Here is a 20,032-nt window from a genome sequence, read left to right on the forward strand (position 1 = left end):
TTCATTCAGACTAGATTTATTTTCTGAATGGGACTTAAACATTAGAAATCTTGTTTCTGTATGCAGGAAAAAGAACATTTTATTTATAATTTCTTTAAGAGTTTATGATGTTATTTTGTTGCTGTTTGTTTGAGGCATTGGTGAAACTTCAGGACAGTTGGGTTAAAGGAAAAATTAAACACTACATTTCCATTTTCTGCTGTTAAAGACAAACTAGCAAATTGGGGAGAATTTTCCTTTAACAGCTCCTGGTGTTTCCAGCCTGCTGTATTTAATCAATCGGGAAATCTGTAGATAGTTAAGCTGTGTGTGAGTGTGTGTGTGTATGCCTGGTGTTCTGTAAACTTTATATATGTTAATTTAAACCTGACTCCACTCCTCTGCATCTCTCTCCCATTCAAAGTCAATGTCACTGTCCCAGTTTGGTTTAGTGCCTTTTCTCTCAGACACTCTGAAATAAAAACAGTAATACCTCTGGAAACCTGCTGCTCCGTGGAGTCTGTTCCCCACCTCAAACGCTGTAAAGAGAGAGGTCAAAGGTCAAGGGCTGTACAGTCAGCTCACACGCACTATAGCACATTTACACTTTAAATATTCTAATATCAAACAATATCAATGGGTAACTGCAGTTTTTTACCTCCAAGGATCCTACAGCCATGGAAAGATTTTTTTTTCTTGGTGGCTTTATGTCTCTTTTTTTGGAGTTGTTTGTGGTGGTCTTCGTCTCTTTGTAGTCTTTTACATAGATTTATGTCTCCTTGTGTTTATTTTGGATCCTTTTGGTCGCTTTGCATCTATTTGTGTTAGTTCTGCATCTCTTTGTGGTCATTTGCATAGTTTGTGTCTCTTTTTTGCCAGTTTGCATAACATTGTGGTAGTTTTGCGTTTCTGTGTAGTCATTTATGTAGCTTTGTGTCTGTCTTTGCTTACTTTGCATCACTTTTTGGTAGTTTTGTGTAGCTTTGTCTCTTTATGGTCACTGTGTCTCTTTTTAGACATTTAAGTCTCTTTGAGGTTGCTTTGCATCTCCTCCAGTAGTTTTGAGTCTCCTTGTAAGAGACTTAAAGCAACTAAAAACAGAGACATAAAGCTACGCAGACAAATCAACCATAAACAGATGTAAAGAGACAAAGCTACGCACACAACTGCAAAAACATAGTTTACTGTTTTCTGATTAGAGCATGTCTAACACATAATACAGGCAGTGTGTGTTGTAGGGGTGTTACGATTCTCCAGATTCACCCCTCAGCTGGAGATTTCGATGTCAGAATGGTTATATCCCTGCTGTGCGTGATGCTTTTGTGACAAGTAATAAGCAACAGATAACTCAACTGTCTCAGAGAGCAGCAGTCAGTCTACCGTGGCCATAGCCCCCACGCCAGCCCAGGCAAGATGAGGGCGATGAGAACTGAGGAGAACAGGTTGACCGCATTGTTGTCCAAGATGGGTTTCCCACAGATGCGCCGGGTGGTGGCGGACTCATAACTCACCACCTTCCCAATGCTTGAGTCAAAGCCTAAAGAGAGACAGGAAATAGAAATGCCTGTTGCACCTATAAAGAGCAAAAACTGTACCTAATTTAAATTTCTTCCAGGTGAAGCAGCAAATTTTTACATTTGAGAAGATGGAATCAGAGAGCCTTAGACAATAATCAAAATAGCTGCTGGTTCATTTTGTCAGTCATGTCCAGTTCTGTGTTATTGCTCCTTTAAAGTAATGTAGAGGAATCATTAATACATTAAAACTGAAATGAGTCACTGATTTAAGTCATTTCTGGGCAAAAACTGTAAAAGAATCTGCAGTTGCAGCTTTTTAAATATACATTTTTGCTGGTTTAATGTGACAGTAAATGAAAATCTTTCAGGTTTTAGACTGTTGTTGGACAAAATGAACACTTTAAATACATCAGCTTTGTCTCTAGGAAACATACTTCATTCTGTGACATTTTACAGACCAATAATTGTCAGTTACAGCCTGAGTACACATTGATGAAGTGTATTTGACTGATCTTGGTGTTGAAACTCATACTTGTGTGTGTTCTACCTGAGTATTGCATGTGAGCTCCCAGGAAAGAGTCCAGCATCGATCCCACCAGGCCGGCCACACCGGCGTACACCATGATTGGCCACTGGGGGTCCACCAGGTGCAGGTCGCTGACTAACAGAAGCTGCGTTACAAAGTAAGCAACGCCCACTGCGAATCCTCCTAAGAAGCTGGCGACCAATCCGACAGGAGTGACTCCTCCATTTGTTCCTGGAGGGTGAAAGAAGAGAATGTGGACAGAGACACGTCATGTCATGTCAATGTGTCAGTCTTTAAACCAAGTATAATAAAGGGTGACATGTTAGAAATCAGTGATCAAAAGAACTTTCTGAACATGCAATTTCCCACTTTGTGAGATCCTGGACTTTATCTTCCTTCATTAATGCTGTTATTGCTCCATACATGCAACCTTTCACACACAGTTCAGTGTGAAAGACGGCCTCTGTTTACAGTATGTGAAGTAGCTTTCAAATCACAGCCTGGGAAAGGGAACGTTTCACTTCGCTCTGTTACAATGTGACATAGCGTTTAACCACAGTTTGGTGCTTTGGTCTAACATTAGATAATAAGACTGAAAAAACAGCCACTGTATGTGAAACTGGGGTCTGTACCACAAAGCATGTTCAGCTCATTCTGATACTCTGTACTCTGGGTGACCTGGCCTCCCATTACTCAGTGGTCCTTCTCAAACTAGGTCACATATTTTATTAGAAGCAGCTCTATTATATCAATGTTTTTATGAACATAAAGTATCAAATGTCAATGTTGTGCTCATAGCTTGTTTCCACTGCCCCCTAGTGGCCAAACATTGGTTTATTCTTACCTCAAGTCAAAATAAACAGATTTTAATGGAGTAGTTATGTTCTTTCTATCTTACAAAAGATCGATAATCAGTACTGGAGCAGCAATCATCAGGTGCCAGGTGTTTTTCTTTTTAACTGTTACTTATTTCTATTGATTTGAGTGCTCCACTGAAACAGCACTGCACTCCTGTAACACTCAAATGTGTAGAAACCACTAACACCTGATGACTGCTGCTACAGTACTTAAAGCACATATATGCAGCGCCGTAGATAGAAATAACAGAAAAAGACAAACTTTGTTGTTGGTGCAAAAACAGATCAGGTGTGATGGAGCAATAAAAATATCTACACTAAATAAAATCTATGTCATTTGGGAAAGACACTGGAGGAGTAAGTCTGATGAACTTCTCAGCCATAGGATTATATCACAGGACTAATGATAATAACTACAACTTTGCAGCTGCATATTTTTCCTGAATGAATATTCATTCAAATTCTAATATTCTATTTTAAAAATGAACATGAGTAATATTAAGAGTAACAACTGGTGCTGTCACAGGTAGTTTGCTTCATCTACTGAATTACAAATTATGCAATAATATTAATATTACATTTAAACTGTTCATGCTAGTTCACACTATTTGCTGATCAATCAATAAACAGATACTCATCAAAGGTCTGTCTTTGGCTGCTTACCTGCTGGGACTTCCTTCCACGTGGTGATGAGTCTAGGCTGTGATTGGCTGAGGACAGGCCCCACCTCTGAAGCCCAGGTGTCCCCGGTGCTGCAGGCGAGTGCGCCCACCAGAGAGAGGCACATCCAGGAGGCGGAGTACTGTTTGCTGAAATCGATAGGGATCTCACCTGGACCCACCTGAAACGCAACGGCCATTTTGAAAGAGTTACCATCATGAAATAGGGGGAAATAAATGCAATGGCTTTATTGATTTTATTTGCATGTAATAGAAACAATTTTTGTAATTTTAGATGCTTTACTTGCCTCTATCATATACAGCAGTGCCAGCTCTGTGGGAACTCCTCCATTACAGAAGACCTGAACCCAGTTCCGCTGCCCCCCTGACATAAACATTAAAATTACATCTCACGTTAGATCGGTTTTAAGAATTTTTTTTTTTTTTTAAAGTGCACTTTAATGTCTCTCACCTTCTTTGTACTCTGCGTCTATTTTCTTCTTCTGTGCTGCTCCCCAGCGGGTCAGTCTGGAGGAGGTGATGAAGAAGGCCAGGAGAGAGGAGAAGAAGCTGTAGTTGGCCATCGTCAACACAAACCCCACCAGGAGAGCTGCAGAGACACATCTCACATCAGAGGAACAGTCTGAATCCTCCACACAGATTTAAAACAATAACCTCACAGGCCATGATGCCGCTTAAATCATAAGTCCGGAGTCAAATCCCATGTGCATGTGGGTCAATAGAGCTGGGCACCAACACTATAGTTTTAATTTCCAGACAGAAAACTGTAAAAACATTCCCAAGTCTATGGTTCTGGGTAAAACAGTTCTCAGACAGCCAAAGTCGATCTCGAACACACCAGAGGCCTGTACTACGAAGCGAGTTCAACATACCCAGGATATCTTATCATTATCTGCTTCACTAACAGCTTAACTAACAACCACAGTCTGGCTAAGCGGTCATACTGGTTATCAACTTGTTAAGTCAGGCCAGGATTTCCTGAGCGTGTTCATGTGAAAGAGGCAGAGTTATTCATTAAAAGCAGCTGTCAGAACCATGAGTAAAGTACCTAATGTTATATGAGAAGTAACACTGATAGCTGCATGTCGTTTCAATTCTAGCGACGTCCAAAATTGACAGTTAACAAGGTGAAAAGTGAACAATATGATCATATGACTAGAATAGAAAAAACTAGAAATAATTTGCAGTTATCAAAGTCAGGCTGAAGATTTATTGTAAATAAATACAAATGCTTTTTACCTACTCAGTGAGCATAAAGTCAGACTGTCTCTGCTGCCTGAGCAGAGAGGACAGAGTTAATGTCTGAGGTCGATCTGACTGAAATATTTATTTTTAATTGTGGGAAATAGTTTTTGCTCATTGTTTTCTGTGTGCTGTTTACAGTTATGGATGGATGTTTGACATATAAATCATACCTTTACCCTAAAGGCAGAGAGCACGTGGACTGTATGGCATGCATACTTGTTTAAATGGTGAGTTCATTTCTTCAGCAGGTGTCCTTTATTTTTCGTAATATGTTCTGGCTGCCAAGCCTCAGTCTTCATCTGAAGCTTCCTGTCAGTTGATTTATGTGGTAACAGGTACAATGACCATGTCCACATAAATCAGCTGACAGGAAGCTTTGGCAACAGTCAGCTAAAATGATCCTCCTCAGTCACTTTGAGTTTTAGTGCCCATACTGCAAAGCAAGACAAAGTTAATCTGCGCCTGTGAGCTTCAGACATGGACATGATTTTACACCGGACAGGAGCCATGTTTACAACTTCCACCTCCAGACACAAGTTAAAAAACAGCAGCAATAGTGGGACAAACAGACCTACTAGCAGCTTGCCTACCTACTTGCCCAAAATTCCTTTCGGCCATATTTGAGGCTTGAATAAGTTTTATAGTTGAAAGAAGAAGTAATTTATCAATATAGTTTCTTTAAGTCATTTAGAACCCACTACAAACCCACTGCTTCCTGCAAAACCAGTTCACACAGATTTCACTGGATTTTAAAAAAGCCCCATAATTTCATCTGGACACTGGAGAAAAAGCTTTTGGTGGCAACTGTTACAGAGTCACAGTTATGGTCAAGTTTAGTTGAGTTTACTTTAACTGCAAATTATTGAAAGGCATAAACAGCTTCCATTACCTAATATCATATTTCTGCGAAACACAATGCTGTCTTTCAGGATTTTAAGAAACCAAATGTTACCCAACTTCTTTTAATGACGGCCCAATATCACATTTCCAACGTCATCCACTAAAAGTTGGGTGAAAATGGACATCTGATTAAATTAATCTGTTCATCTGTTTGATGACGAGCTTTGCTGCGAAAATGCCACTCACAACCCTTCAACCAAAAATGTTCTGAAAATATTTTCCAGTGTTTTAACTCCTTACTGCTCAGGATGAAAACAGTGCAGAAATGAACTTGGATCCTGTTCAATTTTCTTCACACTGTGCTACAAACATGTTACAAATGTCTTTATAAAAGACTGATGATAAAGTTAAACATGCATGAACACTTTACTCTTTGTGTGGCTTTCTTGGATTTTTATTTCACTTAAAACAGATTCTCTTATTAATCAGAAGTTACTGTTACCTTCTTATTGTGAGCCAAAAAAAGAGTTAAATGAACTATGAAGTGGTGTCTTTGCTTTTTCTATACTATTGTTGGCAACATTGGTTACGGCATATTGTGATACTGCGTCAGATACTGCGTAATCACAAAGAGCAGCAGACCGAGTGAGAGCTGAGCTGAGACTCAGAAAACAGAAAACGCCTTGAAATTGTCCCGAAGACTTATCGAGGCTTAAACTCATAAAAGCTGCAGTCTTAATGAGCTATTGACGCGTTCCTCTCAGTGTGATTCAGTGTTGTGTCTGTGAGAGGATGTTATTGTCAGAGCAGTGAATGGCTTTGATTTTCAGACATCTGGGTTTTCTCAGAATCCTGCAGAGATTCGTGGGACACAGATGCTTTTTAATAAAGATGAATGATGACTTAACAGTGATGCCTGGTGGCTAATAAAGGATTTACTTCAGATCATGGGATCGTGGTGACTAGATGGGACTAAATTCAGATAAAATACCAATTTTTATCCTGAAAAGAAGACCAGGAAAACCTGAGATAGGATCTGTCATAAATACAAATGTTAATTCCTAAAACCTCTTCATTTTAAAGTCTGGTAAATCCCCTTTTTGTTCCAGACTCTATTCACAGTTCAGAGTTCACTTTCAACTTTGGGAGTTGGGTGCTCCGTGTATGTGCCATGGCCTCAATGGATGGCTCCAGTAGTTTTGAACCTGGGCCTTCTTTTCCCATGTTTTTGAGTGTAAATGATTGATCGGGACAAAGATCTTTGGCATCAGTGCAGTATTGAGTAAGAACAATGTACCTGGCCACCACTAACAGCTACTGCAGTGTAATCTAATGGGCAACTGTCCACATCAAAGTATGTCCACTAAAGTGCTTGTTTTTGTCACTGACAGGCTCAGATTGTTGTTGACAGTGTGACAAGTGTCTGACAACATCATGGATAAGATTCATACAGAGACAGACCTCTTTATTAAAGAGTAAGATCAAGAAACACCATTATATATCACTATCAGACTCCATTGACAAAATTTTACTAAGCAGAACACAGGAGCTGCTGGAATACCACTGCCTCCATCTGTTTGTTTTTTGATGTGGATAAATGCCTATTGGATTACAGAGAAGCTGCTTTTCTTGGTAACCACCTGTATTTAGTTGCATTGTCACTATGATCCCATGATGACCTTATCCAAAATCATTTTTTTATTGGCCAATTGGTATCACTATGAAATTATAATTCATCTTTTTTCTTGATCCTTTACTCACTTGTTGAAAAAAACTCTGCCTGAAGAAAACTGATACTGAGAGGTGAGTGAAATCAGAAAAGTCCAGTTTGAGGCAACAAAATACCAAGAAGGAACTATCAACTTATGCTTTTAACGTCATTAAACGTTCTCTTTGAACATTTTAATTCCATTCAACGGTCGGAAAAAAATAACTACTGAATAAAATGGTGGCTGTTAGGTCTAATGTTCACTCTCTTTTAGCTCTGGTTTTAGTCTCCGGCAAATCCTGAGAAAAATATCTAACTCTCAAGCTTCTGGATGCTCCACTACAGAGACTCTACTGTGCTCTGTCCATCCTTAAGCTACAGGGCAAGAGCTTTACTGCATTTAAAGTAAAGTGTAAAGAATTAGGGTAAACCACTGTGACTAAGTTCTGACATCCAGACTGACAAAATATGTGGATTCACTAAGGTCTGATGCCAATAAACCTGTAGTCAAATTTGATACTGAGCAGTGTATAAACCATTCAGGTAGCAGCTTCTCATTTATAGTCAGCACTGACTCCCACAGTGGCAGCAGGTTGTTTCAGCTGTTAATTACTGTTAACTGCATGAGTGACTTGATGTCAGGCCAAACATTAAACTTGTCTTCTTGTGTGGTTAAAGTGCTCTGTACCACCACTCTGTTACAACACTGAACAACCACAATGAACTGAGTATTTCTCAGTGTACTGTGTATGTGCCATGGCCTTAATGGATGGCTCCAGTATTTTTGGACCTGGGCCTTCTTTTCCTACAGGAGATAGACCTGTTTATTAAAGAGTAAGATCACTGTATATCACTACCAGACTCCACTGACAGAACACAGGAGCTGCTGGAATACCACTGCCTCCATCTGTTAGTTAGCTTGTGTTATTGTGTGACTTTCAGTGGTGGAAGAAGTATTCAGATCCGTTATATAAGTAAAAGGACCACATCTGTGGACACACTCACCTCCCAGGGCTCCTGAGCGATCCAGACTGCGTCTCTTCAGTGCTCTGATCGTCAGCACGAGGGGAACCAAGATGGAGAACAACCACCGCCACGGTGACACTGGCTGCAGTGTGCCTGTAGACACACACACAAACCCACATTCAGACCACCGTCATAATCACTGCAATATCTATCCACCTGAGGAAGCTCTGGAGGTTTTCCACATTTTGTTAATGAGAGGATGATTTGATTGTGGCTCAAAATCTCTTCAAATTTTCCACAAAATATTTCTCTCAGGCAAATTTGTCATGAATGTGTAGCTTGGTGTGATGCCAAAACGGCTGTCTGAACAAAATGTCAAAATATATGGCAACCTACAGCCCAAATGAAGGATTTATTGAGGTTGCATTCACACATACTGTAACTTCAACCATGAAGAATGATGTGTTAAGGATATTTGTTCAGCTTTTAATCATTCTGTGTTTGCCTCTGAGCAATAATTAAACAAAGTGAGCATGAAGACCAAAGATTTTGGGCAGTATTCTGAGAAGAGCATATGATTTGGGTTGACTCCGTTTCTTAAAACGGACATTTTTAGAATTTGAATTCAAACTCTTCATGCTGCTGAGGATGTATCTGTAGAAAGGCATCTTCAAAATCGAAATGTAAAGCTTGAGATGAAAAAGAAAAAAGCTTTTCCAGACAGGCAGCTCACCATAGTAGGTGCTGATGGCGAGAGAGATGACCCAGAAGAAGAGGGAGAGTGCCAAAGTGGCACACAGCACGATCATGTCGGTCATCATCTTGATGTACTCCTTCATCAGCACGTCGTTCTCAGAGCCCATGCTGACAGACAGACCGAGCTGCAGGACAGGAGACAGGTTCAGATCAGTTTGTGTCTGGTTCTTACATTTCTGAGTGTAAGCGTACATTATTTCTCTTGTTTATGATTCAGGTTCACAGTAGAAAGTGGATTCACCATACTACAAAGACTAATTAAGGACTCAAAAACAAGTGTTAAAGACTTGTTGGAAAGCTGTAGGGGGCTCAAGCTCCTTGCCCTAAAAATAATAGGCATAAAGAACAGTACTCTGGTTAACAGATACAAGAATTCAACAACAACATTTTTATCAAGAAAATCCAGATGGCAGCTCCCAAACATTCATAATTCCTCCGTATTCTAGGTTAAATAAAACCCTCTTTTTTAATGTGGCTACAATCAATTAACAAGTGATCTTTTAATGATGAGAATGAACAGTAGGGATTATTACAGAAAGTAACACCTGTTTCATTGTTCATATGGGCACCTGACCCCTGTTTTAAGACTTGAAAAACTGTGAACCTCTTCCTTACCAGTTTTTCAGGCGATTTAAGTAAAAGAGTTGGGTGGTGCTTTAAATCCAACGTTCTTAAAACATGTTTAGACCCTCAGGTAAAAATGTGATCTCGCTGACTTTGACTGTGGCAGGCTGGTCAGAGTATTACAGAGTATAACTGCTGATCTCCTGGGATTTTCACACACAAACAGTCCCTAGAGTTTCCTCAGAATGGTGTCAAAATACAAAAACAAACAAACAAAAAAACCATCTAGTGAGCAGCAGTTCGGTGGACAAACACACCTTGTTGATGAGAGAGGTCAGAGGTCAATGACCACACTGTTCAGTCTGATGGAGAGGCTACAGTGACTCAGCTCAACTGTGGTGAGCTGAAAATAATCTTACAACCACAGAAAACCACATCAGGTTCCACTCCTGTCCACAAACAGTTGAGGACTGGAAAACATAGCCTGGTCCCATGAATCTGGATTTAGGGTCAACAGCATGAGTCCATGGACCCAACTGCTGGTGGTGCTGTAATGGCTTGGGGAATGTTTTCTTGGCCAAATTCAAGTTGTGATTTGAATGTCAGAGTATTGTTGCTAACTGCTAACTCAGTTTACCATCTTCTAACCGCTACCTCCAGCATGAAAGACACAAAAGTCGTCTCAAACTGGTTTCATAGACATGACAGTGAGTTCGGTGAACTTCAGTGGCTTCTCCAGTCACCAGATCTGGGTCCAGTAGAACACCTCTGGGATGTGGTAGAACAGGAGACTGGCAGCATGAATGTGCAGCTGGCAAATCAGCAGAAACAACACGGACCACAATCTAGTGGAAACATATGCCGCCAAGAACTGAGGCTGTTTTTACAGCAAACCAATGATGAAGCAAAGGGACTGAAGGGAGGCCCTACCCTTCATTAGTGAGGTGTTCCCCTAATTAACTGGTGATCATGATTACCGGTATTATTCTTAAGATGCACTTGATAATTTGGTGTCCTCCACATCTCTTTTACATTTAAGAAACATATACAACCTATAGTAGTTCAAAACAGATCCTGGGTTCGAATCCTGGTTGGTTATTTATTCCTTATAAGGATAATTTCCTACTGTACATGGTTTTGAGTGGAAAGTTTTGAAATGCAATGTTTGTGAAGATGAGTGAACAGTTTGTATTGTATCTGGAGTGTAAGGAAATAGAGCATCATTTCAAGAATTTCATCTCAGCGTTAAAAGGCCTATCAGAAGGCAGCGCGTGTCTGTGTTACAGTTCATTTAAGCTGCATTGATGCAAAACTCACTTAACACACCGACCACAAAACCACACACTAACCCAGCAGAACATTATACATCTCCATCTTTGGGAAGCTGTGTTTTAGCATCAATACAATACAACTAACGCACTGAGAACACACACAACACTAAAGGCTTTTGCTTTTGCTTTTTCTGTGTGCAGGTCAAAGCAGTTTGGAAATAAGTTGTGTCATGCGTGTAGTAAACGCACCAGTATCCAAACACTATGGATGTATGATGGTGTATTTCAAACATGTGAAGTTGTGACTATCACCAGTTCACATGGGCGTGTTTCCTGAATGGCTGACACAATGCACAAGATCTGTGTAGTTCAGGTGAAACGTGTGATAACCATATGTTGACATATATGTGTATTTTACATTAACTGGTGAGGTTAAACCTCACAGACACACAGGTGGGCTACTATATCTATATACTACAGTTAAACCGCACACCGTGTAAAGATATTATAAATAATTACAGTGCACTCTATAAATTAGATAATACAATTAAAATAATACCTTTAACTATATTTAACCTTTAACTATATATAACATTTTCTCAGATGTGACTTGAGGATATAGAGGTCTTTAAGCATTCAACCAGTTTAATTATATCTGATATATATATATATATATATATATATATATATATCTCAACAAACACTGCCTAAAACCTGAATGGAGAAGAGGAATACAATTATCCTTATTGAGTGTGGTATTTACGCCAATGTGAACACATGTAAGCAATATTTATTTGCATAGCTGTGCCCTGTTGTATGCAAGTCAACTCACCACCAGTTATCTCCGGAGCCATCACGAGTTATCGCTGTTCCCTTTAACCTACTCAGACAGCAAAGTGGGCTATGTAAGTTTAACACGAGTGTATTTTTGTCTCTTCAGAAGCGGGATAAAAGGGGCTTATTCTTCTCGAGCAATCACATTAACTAATACGAATATATTCCGATGAGTATCAAGCTAATAAGACGAAGTCGTTGCTCGGCTGAAGCTCCTTGTAAAAATCACCGGAGGGGAAGGAAGGATGGAGGCATTTCGTTGATGGACCGACTTCCGTAAACAAACCGCTGGAAGTTCTTAAAGGGACAGTGCCCTTTTCTTCTTTTTCAGTAACGCACGCTTCTCAAAACTCATTACAGTTGTGGAAAGTAACAGAATAAGAGCCATCTTTTTGGTTTTGTGTACCTATGTGGTCATTTTGCGGTTATGGTTAATGGGTGAGGGGCTAAAACTCAACCCTTATCTTTATACATACAGTAAAGACTCCCTGGAGTGTTGTTAGAAATGTTAAAATATACTTACTCACAAGAAAACGTTTATTCTTAAAGCCCCACATATTGGTAAATTTGCAGCTACTTATGCACTCTTCAACTCTAATCTGCTAAATTATCCATACAGACTGATTACAGGGAAAATGTTTTACCACTTAAGTATTGAGGGAAATATTGTATATTGCTATGCCTTGTTTAATTCCTACACTTCTGGTGATCCGCACAGAGTTTAAAGCTGTGCACAAGATGCTGCCTGTAATCTGCAATCACATGGGAAACATATTTCTTCCAGAGAGCAGAGAAACCAGCAGAGCACAAATGAGGCTCTGTCTAAGACTGTCTCCACAGTTGTCCTCTTCCACATTCCAGCGGGAGCATCTAATCACATCAATGCTGAGTTTTTAAACAAATGCCCCCTGCATCACTGTGTGCTCTCCTCTGTGTATAAGGCATAAACATGAAAAAGGAAAAGTGCCATGCTGCTATCATTCATGGTGCCCAGAGGATGAAACTTTGGTGAGCCCCTGACCTTTCCTCTAGCATCACCCACAGGTCATAGTTATCATTATCCTGTGAAATATCTTAACTTGGCCCAGAATTTTGTACACAGATGTTCATGGTTCTCAGATGAATGAATCTTAATACTTTGGTGATACTTTGGTACCAACAACCATGTGTCTGGGGCTGCACCTGACATTACAGATGAGTATGTTGATAATTTTTTGATTAGGGTGGCACGGTGGTGCAGTGGTCAGCACAGTCACCTCACAGCAAGAAGGTTCTGCATTCAAACCCTGGTTGGCCTGGGGGTGTTCTATGTGGAGTTACATGTTCTCCTTGTGCCTGTGTGGGTTCTCTCCAGGTACTCCAGCTTCTTCCCACAGTACAAAGACATGCAGGCTAATTGATGACTCTAAATTGCCTGCAGGTGTGAATGTGAGTGTAAATGGTTGTTTGTCTCTATATGTTTTGGCCCTGTGATGGACTGGTGATCTGTCCAGGGTGTAAACCACCTCTCGCCTATAAAATGTCACAAAATAGTGGGAAATGGTAATCGCAAAACCAGAGTGACAATAACCCAAATCAAATTACATTCAATTTGCAATGTAATACTCAACAATCTTTCATATTTACATTACATTGGCATTTTGGATGACATGGATGACTGGATGAACTATGTAGTGACATTCGTGGTTTCAAGAAGATGAATCTGACTAGTTATCCCTTGGCTTCCTCTAGTGGCACAATGATATTTCCTGTGGTTAGTAAAATATCTCAACATGTACTGGATGCATTCTCCACCTATGACATTCCCATCCACCTCAGTTGTACTTTGTACATTAACAACATTATATATGCTAAACATCTGCATGTTAGCATGTTGATGTTAACATTTAGCTCAAAATACCGCTGTGCCTAAACAGAATCTCACAGAGTCGCCAGCATGGCTGTATATCTTAGTATTAAAGATTTTCTCTCTAAAATGTGCAAATTGCCTTAGAAAATAAAATAAAATGTTTTTTAAAGAAATAGTCTGCTTCATATGGATTTTCAGGCAATTTTTATACAGTAATATATCAAAAATTGCTCCATTTGAAATTACAGGAAAACACTTCACCACAATTTAAAGTGTGTTCACAGCTCAGGCTATATCAGGCTTAATGTGTGAAACTGAAGCACAAGACTTGAATCTGATGAGAGGATGCGAGCACAAAATAAATACTGGTGAAGATCATACAGCGTCAATGGAACGCACTGATATATACTCTGTACACTGTGTTGATTTGATCTCATGATGATTTGCGATAATGTTTGTAAAAACACAATATGTGATCCAAACCAAAAATAAAACCTCAAGATTCAAACTTGTTATCGCTCTCAAACTGAATGACTTCATTGTCTTTTATTGACTTTGTTTTTTGATATACACAGTTAAGCAGTAGATAGCAACTAAATCTGTTATTAGTGACTCCTTGAAAACTCAAAAGAATTTGCAGATTTTACAGCATTAACTCAAGCTCTAATTACATTTTCCAGCAGGTGTTTTTGAACTTGTCAACCAACTGTACACAGATACAACTCAAATATTAAAAATAAGACATGAACCTTGCTTGTTCGTGCACTAAAAAAGAGGACACTGACTGAAGTTATGGCTGAATTCAAAGCCTACACTATTTACATCTGTCGTGAAATTCTTGACATTACGCTGAGGTTTTCCCTTGTGCCCTGACCTGCAGGGTGTAACAAATGCCTTACTCGAAGGCACATTACACACTATGGTTAAACACCAAAACCGGCAGCCATGGTGGTGATTAAAATACCAGAAGTCTGTTCTGGCCTAATAACATTAGTAATTATTGAAATTACTGCAAACCATGAACACACACACACACACACATACACAGGCACACAGAAGAGAGTGAAAGATGATGTCACCTACCGAGCAGGGAGGAGCAGAGGAGGATGAGAGGAAATGTGGTTTGGCTAATTTTGAAGCAGCTGGCACTTTTTAAGGGAGGCAGAGATCCACCCCTGGAGAGAGAGACAAGGAGAGAGAAAGAGAGAGAGTTTTGTTAGTATGCACATATAAAGACTCATGGGAAGTGTAGTTATTGAAGGATACCTGTCAAATCTCATTGGTTTTGCCGGAAATTGCAAATTTGGTATTTTGACATGATGACTGTGCTAAATAAAAAGTCAAAGTGATCATCAAAGTTAACACGTCATCCTAAACATTAACAGGTGTACCAAATTCATGGTAATCTATCCTGTAGTAATTGAGACTTCACCAAAAATGTGTGCAGAAATATATAAAGTTATACTTACATTTATAAATGTATACATGAATATGTACAGTACATGCTGAAAATGTACACACAACTGTACTATGTGATGGCCCTGCGATCTGTCCAGGGTGTACCCCGCCTCTCGGCCAGTGTCAGCTGGGATAGGCTACAGCCCTCCCGCCACCCTTAACGGATCAGCGGTGTAGATAATGAATAAAATGTACTGTGTGTACTCTTTCACCTTCTTTAACAAATCCATCAATCTGAGTACACACATACAAACTGAAATATAGTCTCACTCCTCTCTCAACACATATTAACAAATAATATCCCACAATAATACTCTCATACATCGGTTTCTAACGTCAAACTTGTGTAGTTTGAAACTCCCGACTCTCCGTAGTGTTTACATCCAGTGCAGCCAATATGGCGTCAGACGGTTGGCTAATTAGCTGGATACAGACACTTTTGTAAAGTTATTGTCATTTAAAGCAGATATCTAAGGTATTTGATGGTATCAGCGTGAAGGGCTACGATTAAGAATGCTGCCAAGTTGTTTTAAAGTCTGTAAATTGTTTGTATTTCGGTTGGATGTGATGTTATCTTACCTAGACGTCAGACTGTCACTGTGCTAACACGGTCAGCTAGCAGTTAGCTTGCTCGGACCAGGCAGCTGCTCCGTTTGCGGGAGTATCTCTGGAGCCATGACGGAGGCGGAGGAGCTGCGGCCCGTTCCCCGGGAGCGGGCCATCCTGGAAAGCTTCTTCACTCAGCTGGGCATGTTTTCTTTCGACCGAGCCAAGGACTACGTGGAGAAGGAGAAGGACAGCAGCAAGAGCGCCGGGGCCATCTGGGCCGCTCTGCTGGCTGCCCTGGCTCACCTGGCCGCCGCGGAGAAGGCGTATCACAACATGACATTCCTCGGACAGAAAATGGGTAACATTCAAATGCTTCACCAGGAGGGTGAAACAAGTGTTTGTCAAAGTCTGAAACAGCTTACACTTTATTGTGCTAAAATGTCACCACACAGCGTTACAACTACATTATACTGCGTTACAGACTACTCATAAATGTCAAAGGGAGACTTATAATAAAATGTTAGTTGTACTGTTGTGCAAATAATAAAAGTTAAACTGCTTATTTTCTTAACCTGGACATGTGTTCACAAAGTACTTTATTAGGAACACCATACTAATACAGATTGATTCTGACTCTGCGTCCCCACAGTCTCAGTTCTTCTTGTCATTGATTCCACAAGAAGTTGGAAACTTTCCTTTAAGCTTCTGCTCCCTGTTGACATGACTGCATCACATAATCTCTTCTATTTGTCAGCTGCACAGTCATGCTGCCAACCTCCTGTTCTACCACATCCCAAAGATGTCCTATTGGATTCTGCTCTGGTGACCAGGGAGGTCACTGAAGTTCACTGAACTCAATGGAAGATGGTAAACTGTGGCCATAAAGGGATGAACGTGGCCAACAACAATACTCAGATAGGCTGTGGCATTCAAACCATTATTGATTGATATGAAGGGGGTCCAAAGCGAGTCAAGAAAACATTCCCCACACCATTACGCCACCAGCAGCAGCCTGGACTGGGTCCAATCATGCCACGGTCACTGAGATCACATTTTTCCTCCATTCTGATTTTTCATGTGAACATTAATTGAAACCCCTGGTTTGTATCTGCATGCTTTCATGCACTACTTTGCTACAACATGATTGGCTTATTTGAAAGCTGCATGAATGGTGTTCCTTATAAAGTGCTTGGTGAGTGTACTCAAAGCATGCAAACAGCTACAGTTTTCCAACACCAGATGGCGCTGTAGCACATGAATGATAAAACCATTATCTTTTGGTGACCCACAGTCTAGAACCAAAGCCTGATTTCTACTCCTAAGCAGCATGTTTCTTTTCCTCTCTCTCTGCAGGCGGCCAGTCCTTCTTCAGCCGTAAAGACTCCATCCGCACCATCTACACCTCCCTCTACAACGAGCTCAGGAAAGTGGTGACGATGGGGCGCCACAGCCAGCCAGGCTCCACCTCCTACCTGGAGGACCTGCTGTCTCACCTGTCGGAGCAGCTCTGCCACTTCACCCAGGCCCGCATGGAGATGGCTGACTTGTATGAGAAAATGCACTCACTGGGCAGCCAGAAGAGCATCAACTCAGATGAGCTGGTCACCACGCTGGAGGCCGTCCTGCAGAAATACAGCTCCAAGTGTGTATCTGGAGAGTAATACAGTACATTTAAATAAGTTCTGTAAATAAGGCACTTGTATTTATAGTGCTACTCCACTATATTTCAGAGGGAAATATTATACTTTCTCTTCATTACAGTCATTTAACACCTGCACTTATTGGTGATTTGGCAGATGAAGGTTTTACATTCAAAATATATGATTGTTCAGGGAACAAAACAGTGTATATTCCTCATTAACCCCAGCTTCTGGAGCAGGTTCTAATTCTTTTTAACTGATCTACAGTTCAGCATTACTCTTGAACTTGCTGGATCTGATTCCAGCAGTTTAAGCTGCTGACTGTCACTCAGTTAGAGGGAGATCGTACCTGCTCACCACAGTTACACAGAGCAGGAGCAGGTGTTCAGGGAGCAGAGTGGGAATGACAGAGACTCCGTTCTCCCTGTTACAAGTCAGTGAACCATCACAGTGATTCTGAAGCTGATGTTTTAACGTTAAATAGTCACATCATATTGCCTTTAAGAAGCATTTCTTCTGCATAATGAGCACTTTTCATTACTTGCTTTTACATTTTGCTGATAATACATCAGTGTTTTTAGATTTTGACTGCAGGGCTTTTGTAATGACGTATTTTTACAGTGCAATGTCACAACTTTTACTTAAATAGGGGCTCTGAACATTTCATCCACCCCAGATGCCTGGTTTGGCCTGGATTATGAAAAACACAAAGAAATTAGTGAGGTATAAGAAAGTAAAGGGGAGAGTGACATATTCGGGTTAGGGAGGAAAACTTTTTGCTTAATCCAGCAAATGCAGGATCCTAACTTTTTCCCCAGAGACGTGTCAGCGAAACCGAGTCCTGCAGCCGTAGCAGGAACACAAACTGCACGGTTGAGCTGTTGACTGAGCTGCAGCAGGTCGCACTGTGACACACCACACATCACTAATTTGACCGTGCACTGAGGGGTGAAAGTGATGTTCTCATCAACAGACCTGGAGAAATAAATGGACGCCAAATGTGTGTTTGTGTGCGTAAGATGAGCTGACACTTTAATGCTAATGTATTCTCAGCACAGCGAAGAGACAGCTGTTTTCAGGTCACTACAAATTAGGCCAGCTACTGTCTTTGCATTTGTTTGCCTGTTTAATGACTAACTCTCCTCCTCCTCCTCCTCCTCCTCCTCCTCCTCCTCCTCCCACCTTCAGGTTTCACCACCCCATCCTGGGCCGTGTGGAGGAGGGCTTCCAGACCGAGGTGGACGTAGTGACCCAGTTACTGCGCTGCCAGGCCCAGGTGTCAGAGTGGCATTTCCTGCCCGCTCTACTCAGCCTGCATGGTGCCAACTCCAAGCTCACTGCCTGGGGCCAGCTCTTCCAGCGGCAGAAAGAGACCCGCAAGCATCTGTTCGGAGGTCAGTCCCAGAAGGCCGTGCAGCCTCCACACCTGTACTTGTGGCTACAGCGTTTCCAGGCGGCGCTCCTCGCCAAGTTCAGCTTCTACTTCCATGAAGCCCTCAGCCGGCAGACTGCCCCGGCTGACATGAGAGCCCTGACCGCCCGCACCACGCCAGACTACCACGGCAAGATCTGCTCCTTCATCCGCAAACACGACGCCAGCAACGTGTCTCTGGTGTTTGACAACCGTGGTTCAGAAAGCTTCCAGGGTCACGGCTACCACCACCCACACTCATACCGGGAAGCACCAAAGGGCGTGGAGCAGTTCCCAGCCGTGGTGTCGCTGCCATCAGGAGAGCGGCCGCTCACACACTGGCCAAACGTCATTATGATGATGGGAGACCGCGCAGCTGAGCTCAACACTCTGGACAAGGTGGTGCACTTCTATGATGATAAAGTCCAGAGCACCTACTACCTGACTCGGCCCGAGCCACACTTCACTCTGGTGGTTATCTTTGACGGCAGGAAGTCAGAAAAGGATCTGCACATCGCCGCCTTTCTGCAGGAGATCTCAGTTTCGCTGAGGAACTCCAAACCCTTCAGCATTCTCAAACCTGGGTCAAAAGGCTGAGCTACGAGTGAACAGCTCACAAAGTTGGTAAAGATGGAACTGATGATCAACTAAAATGGAACCTGCTATCTCAGATAATTTTCTTCAAATAACTAAAATGCTTGTACTTGACATCTTTTGGAAACTGTTTCCTGTGGTCCAACTGGTGGTTGATTTAACAGGCCTCATGTTGCTTTGAATCTCATTTTGCCAAAAACGTTCCAAAGAGATTTTATTTTACTCACAGATTCTAGGCTTATGACACGATGACAAATAGTTTGTTGCCAGAACTTAAAGCCTTTATTTAAAATGTATTAAAAGATTTTAATAATTTTGCATCTGTTAATGTTTTAACATGTTTACTTCTTATTTTTAATTACTTATATTCACTGTGCTCGGTACAATTTAAATAAAGTTTTGAGATGACTGCATATCTGGTCTCAGAAGATTTCTAGACTCAGGAGTTCAGGAGTTTTTAGGGGTGTTTTGGAGGTTCTAATGGTCATCGAGAAGCATCTACATGTAGTTTTGTAAGTTTTAGTGGTCGATGATGAGCCTTGAAGTCTTGAAGGTTGTAGAGGTCCTTTGGGAGGTTTCTGATGGGCCTTCAGATGGTTCTGGTGGTCATTAAGGAGGCTATAGGTGTTTGTTAGAGGTTGTAGTGATCCTTAACAAGGTCCTTGTAGTCCTTCAGGAGGTTTCTAGCAGGCCTTTAAGGTGTTCCAAGGGTCCTCTGGTTGGTTAAATACCTAGGGGAGAATTTGCAGTGATGCATTAAACAGCGTTTCCCACCACCATCAGCCAAA

General features: G+C 41.2%; 2 protein-coding genes across 4 annotated transcripts; one reads left to right on the plus strand and one right to left on the minus strand.

Annotated features, from left to right (window-relative positions):
* Positions 1-15,779, minus strand: tmem19 (transmembrane protein 19). Of its 3 annotated transcripts, none has more exons than XM_018694850.2 (10): positions 15,630-15,779; positions 14,676-14,767; positions 9,052-9,199; positions 8,358-8,471; positions 4,011-4,148; positions 3,847-3,923; positions 3,543-3,720; positions 2,044-2,253; positions 1,333-1,516; positions 1-518 (listed from the first exon to the last, which is right to left on the minus strand). In XM_018694850.2, exons 3-9 carry the CDS (start codon positions 9,179-9,181, stop codon positions 1,356-1,358), a joined length of 1,008 nt encoding a protein of 335 aa, XP_018550366.1. In that variant the 5' UTR covers positions 9,182-9,199; positions 14,676-14,767; positions 15,630-15,779; the 3' UTR covers positions 1-518; positions 1,333-1,355. The 3 variants fall into 3 exon arrangements, with proteins under 3 accessions (XP_018550366.1, XP_018550365.1, XP_018550364.1); XM_018694849.2 differs by lacking the exon at positions 15,630-15,779 and adding an exon at positions 15,062-15,080; XM_018694848.2 differs by lacking the exons at positions 14,676-14,767; positions 15,630-15,779 and adding an exon at positions 11,742-11,999.
* kics2 (KICSTOR subunit 2) lies at positions 15,726-19,657 on the plus strand. Its single transcript, XM_018694838.1, has 3 exons — positions 15,726-15,957; positions 16,953-17,241; positions 18,428-19,657. Exons 1-3 carry the CDS (start codon positions 15,726-15,728, stop codon positions 19,245-19,247), a joined length of 1,341 nt encoding a protein of 446 aa, XP_018550354.1. The 3' UTR covers positions 19,248-19,657.
* The last annotated feature ends 375 nt before the right edge of the window (positions 19,658-20,032 follow it).

The sequence above is a fragment of the Lates calcarifer genome, linkage group LG18 (assembly GCF_001640805.2).
Source record: "Lates calcarifer isolate ASB-BC8 linkage group LG18, TLL_Latcal_v3, whole genome shotgun sequence".
NCBI lineage: Eukaryota > Metazoa > Chordata > Actinopteri > Centropomidae > Lates > Lates calcarifer.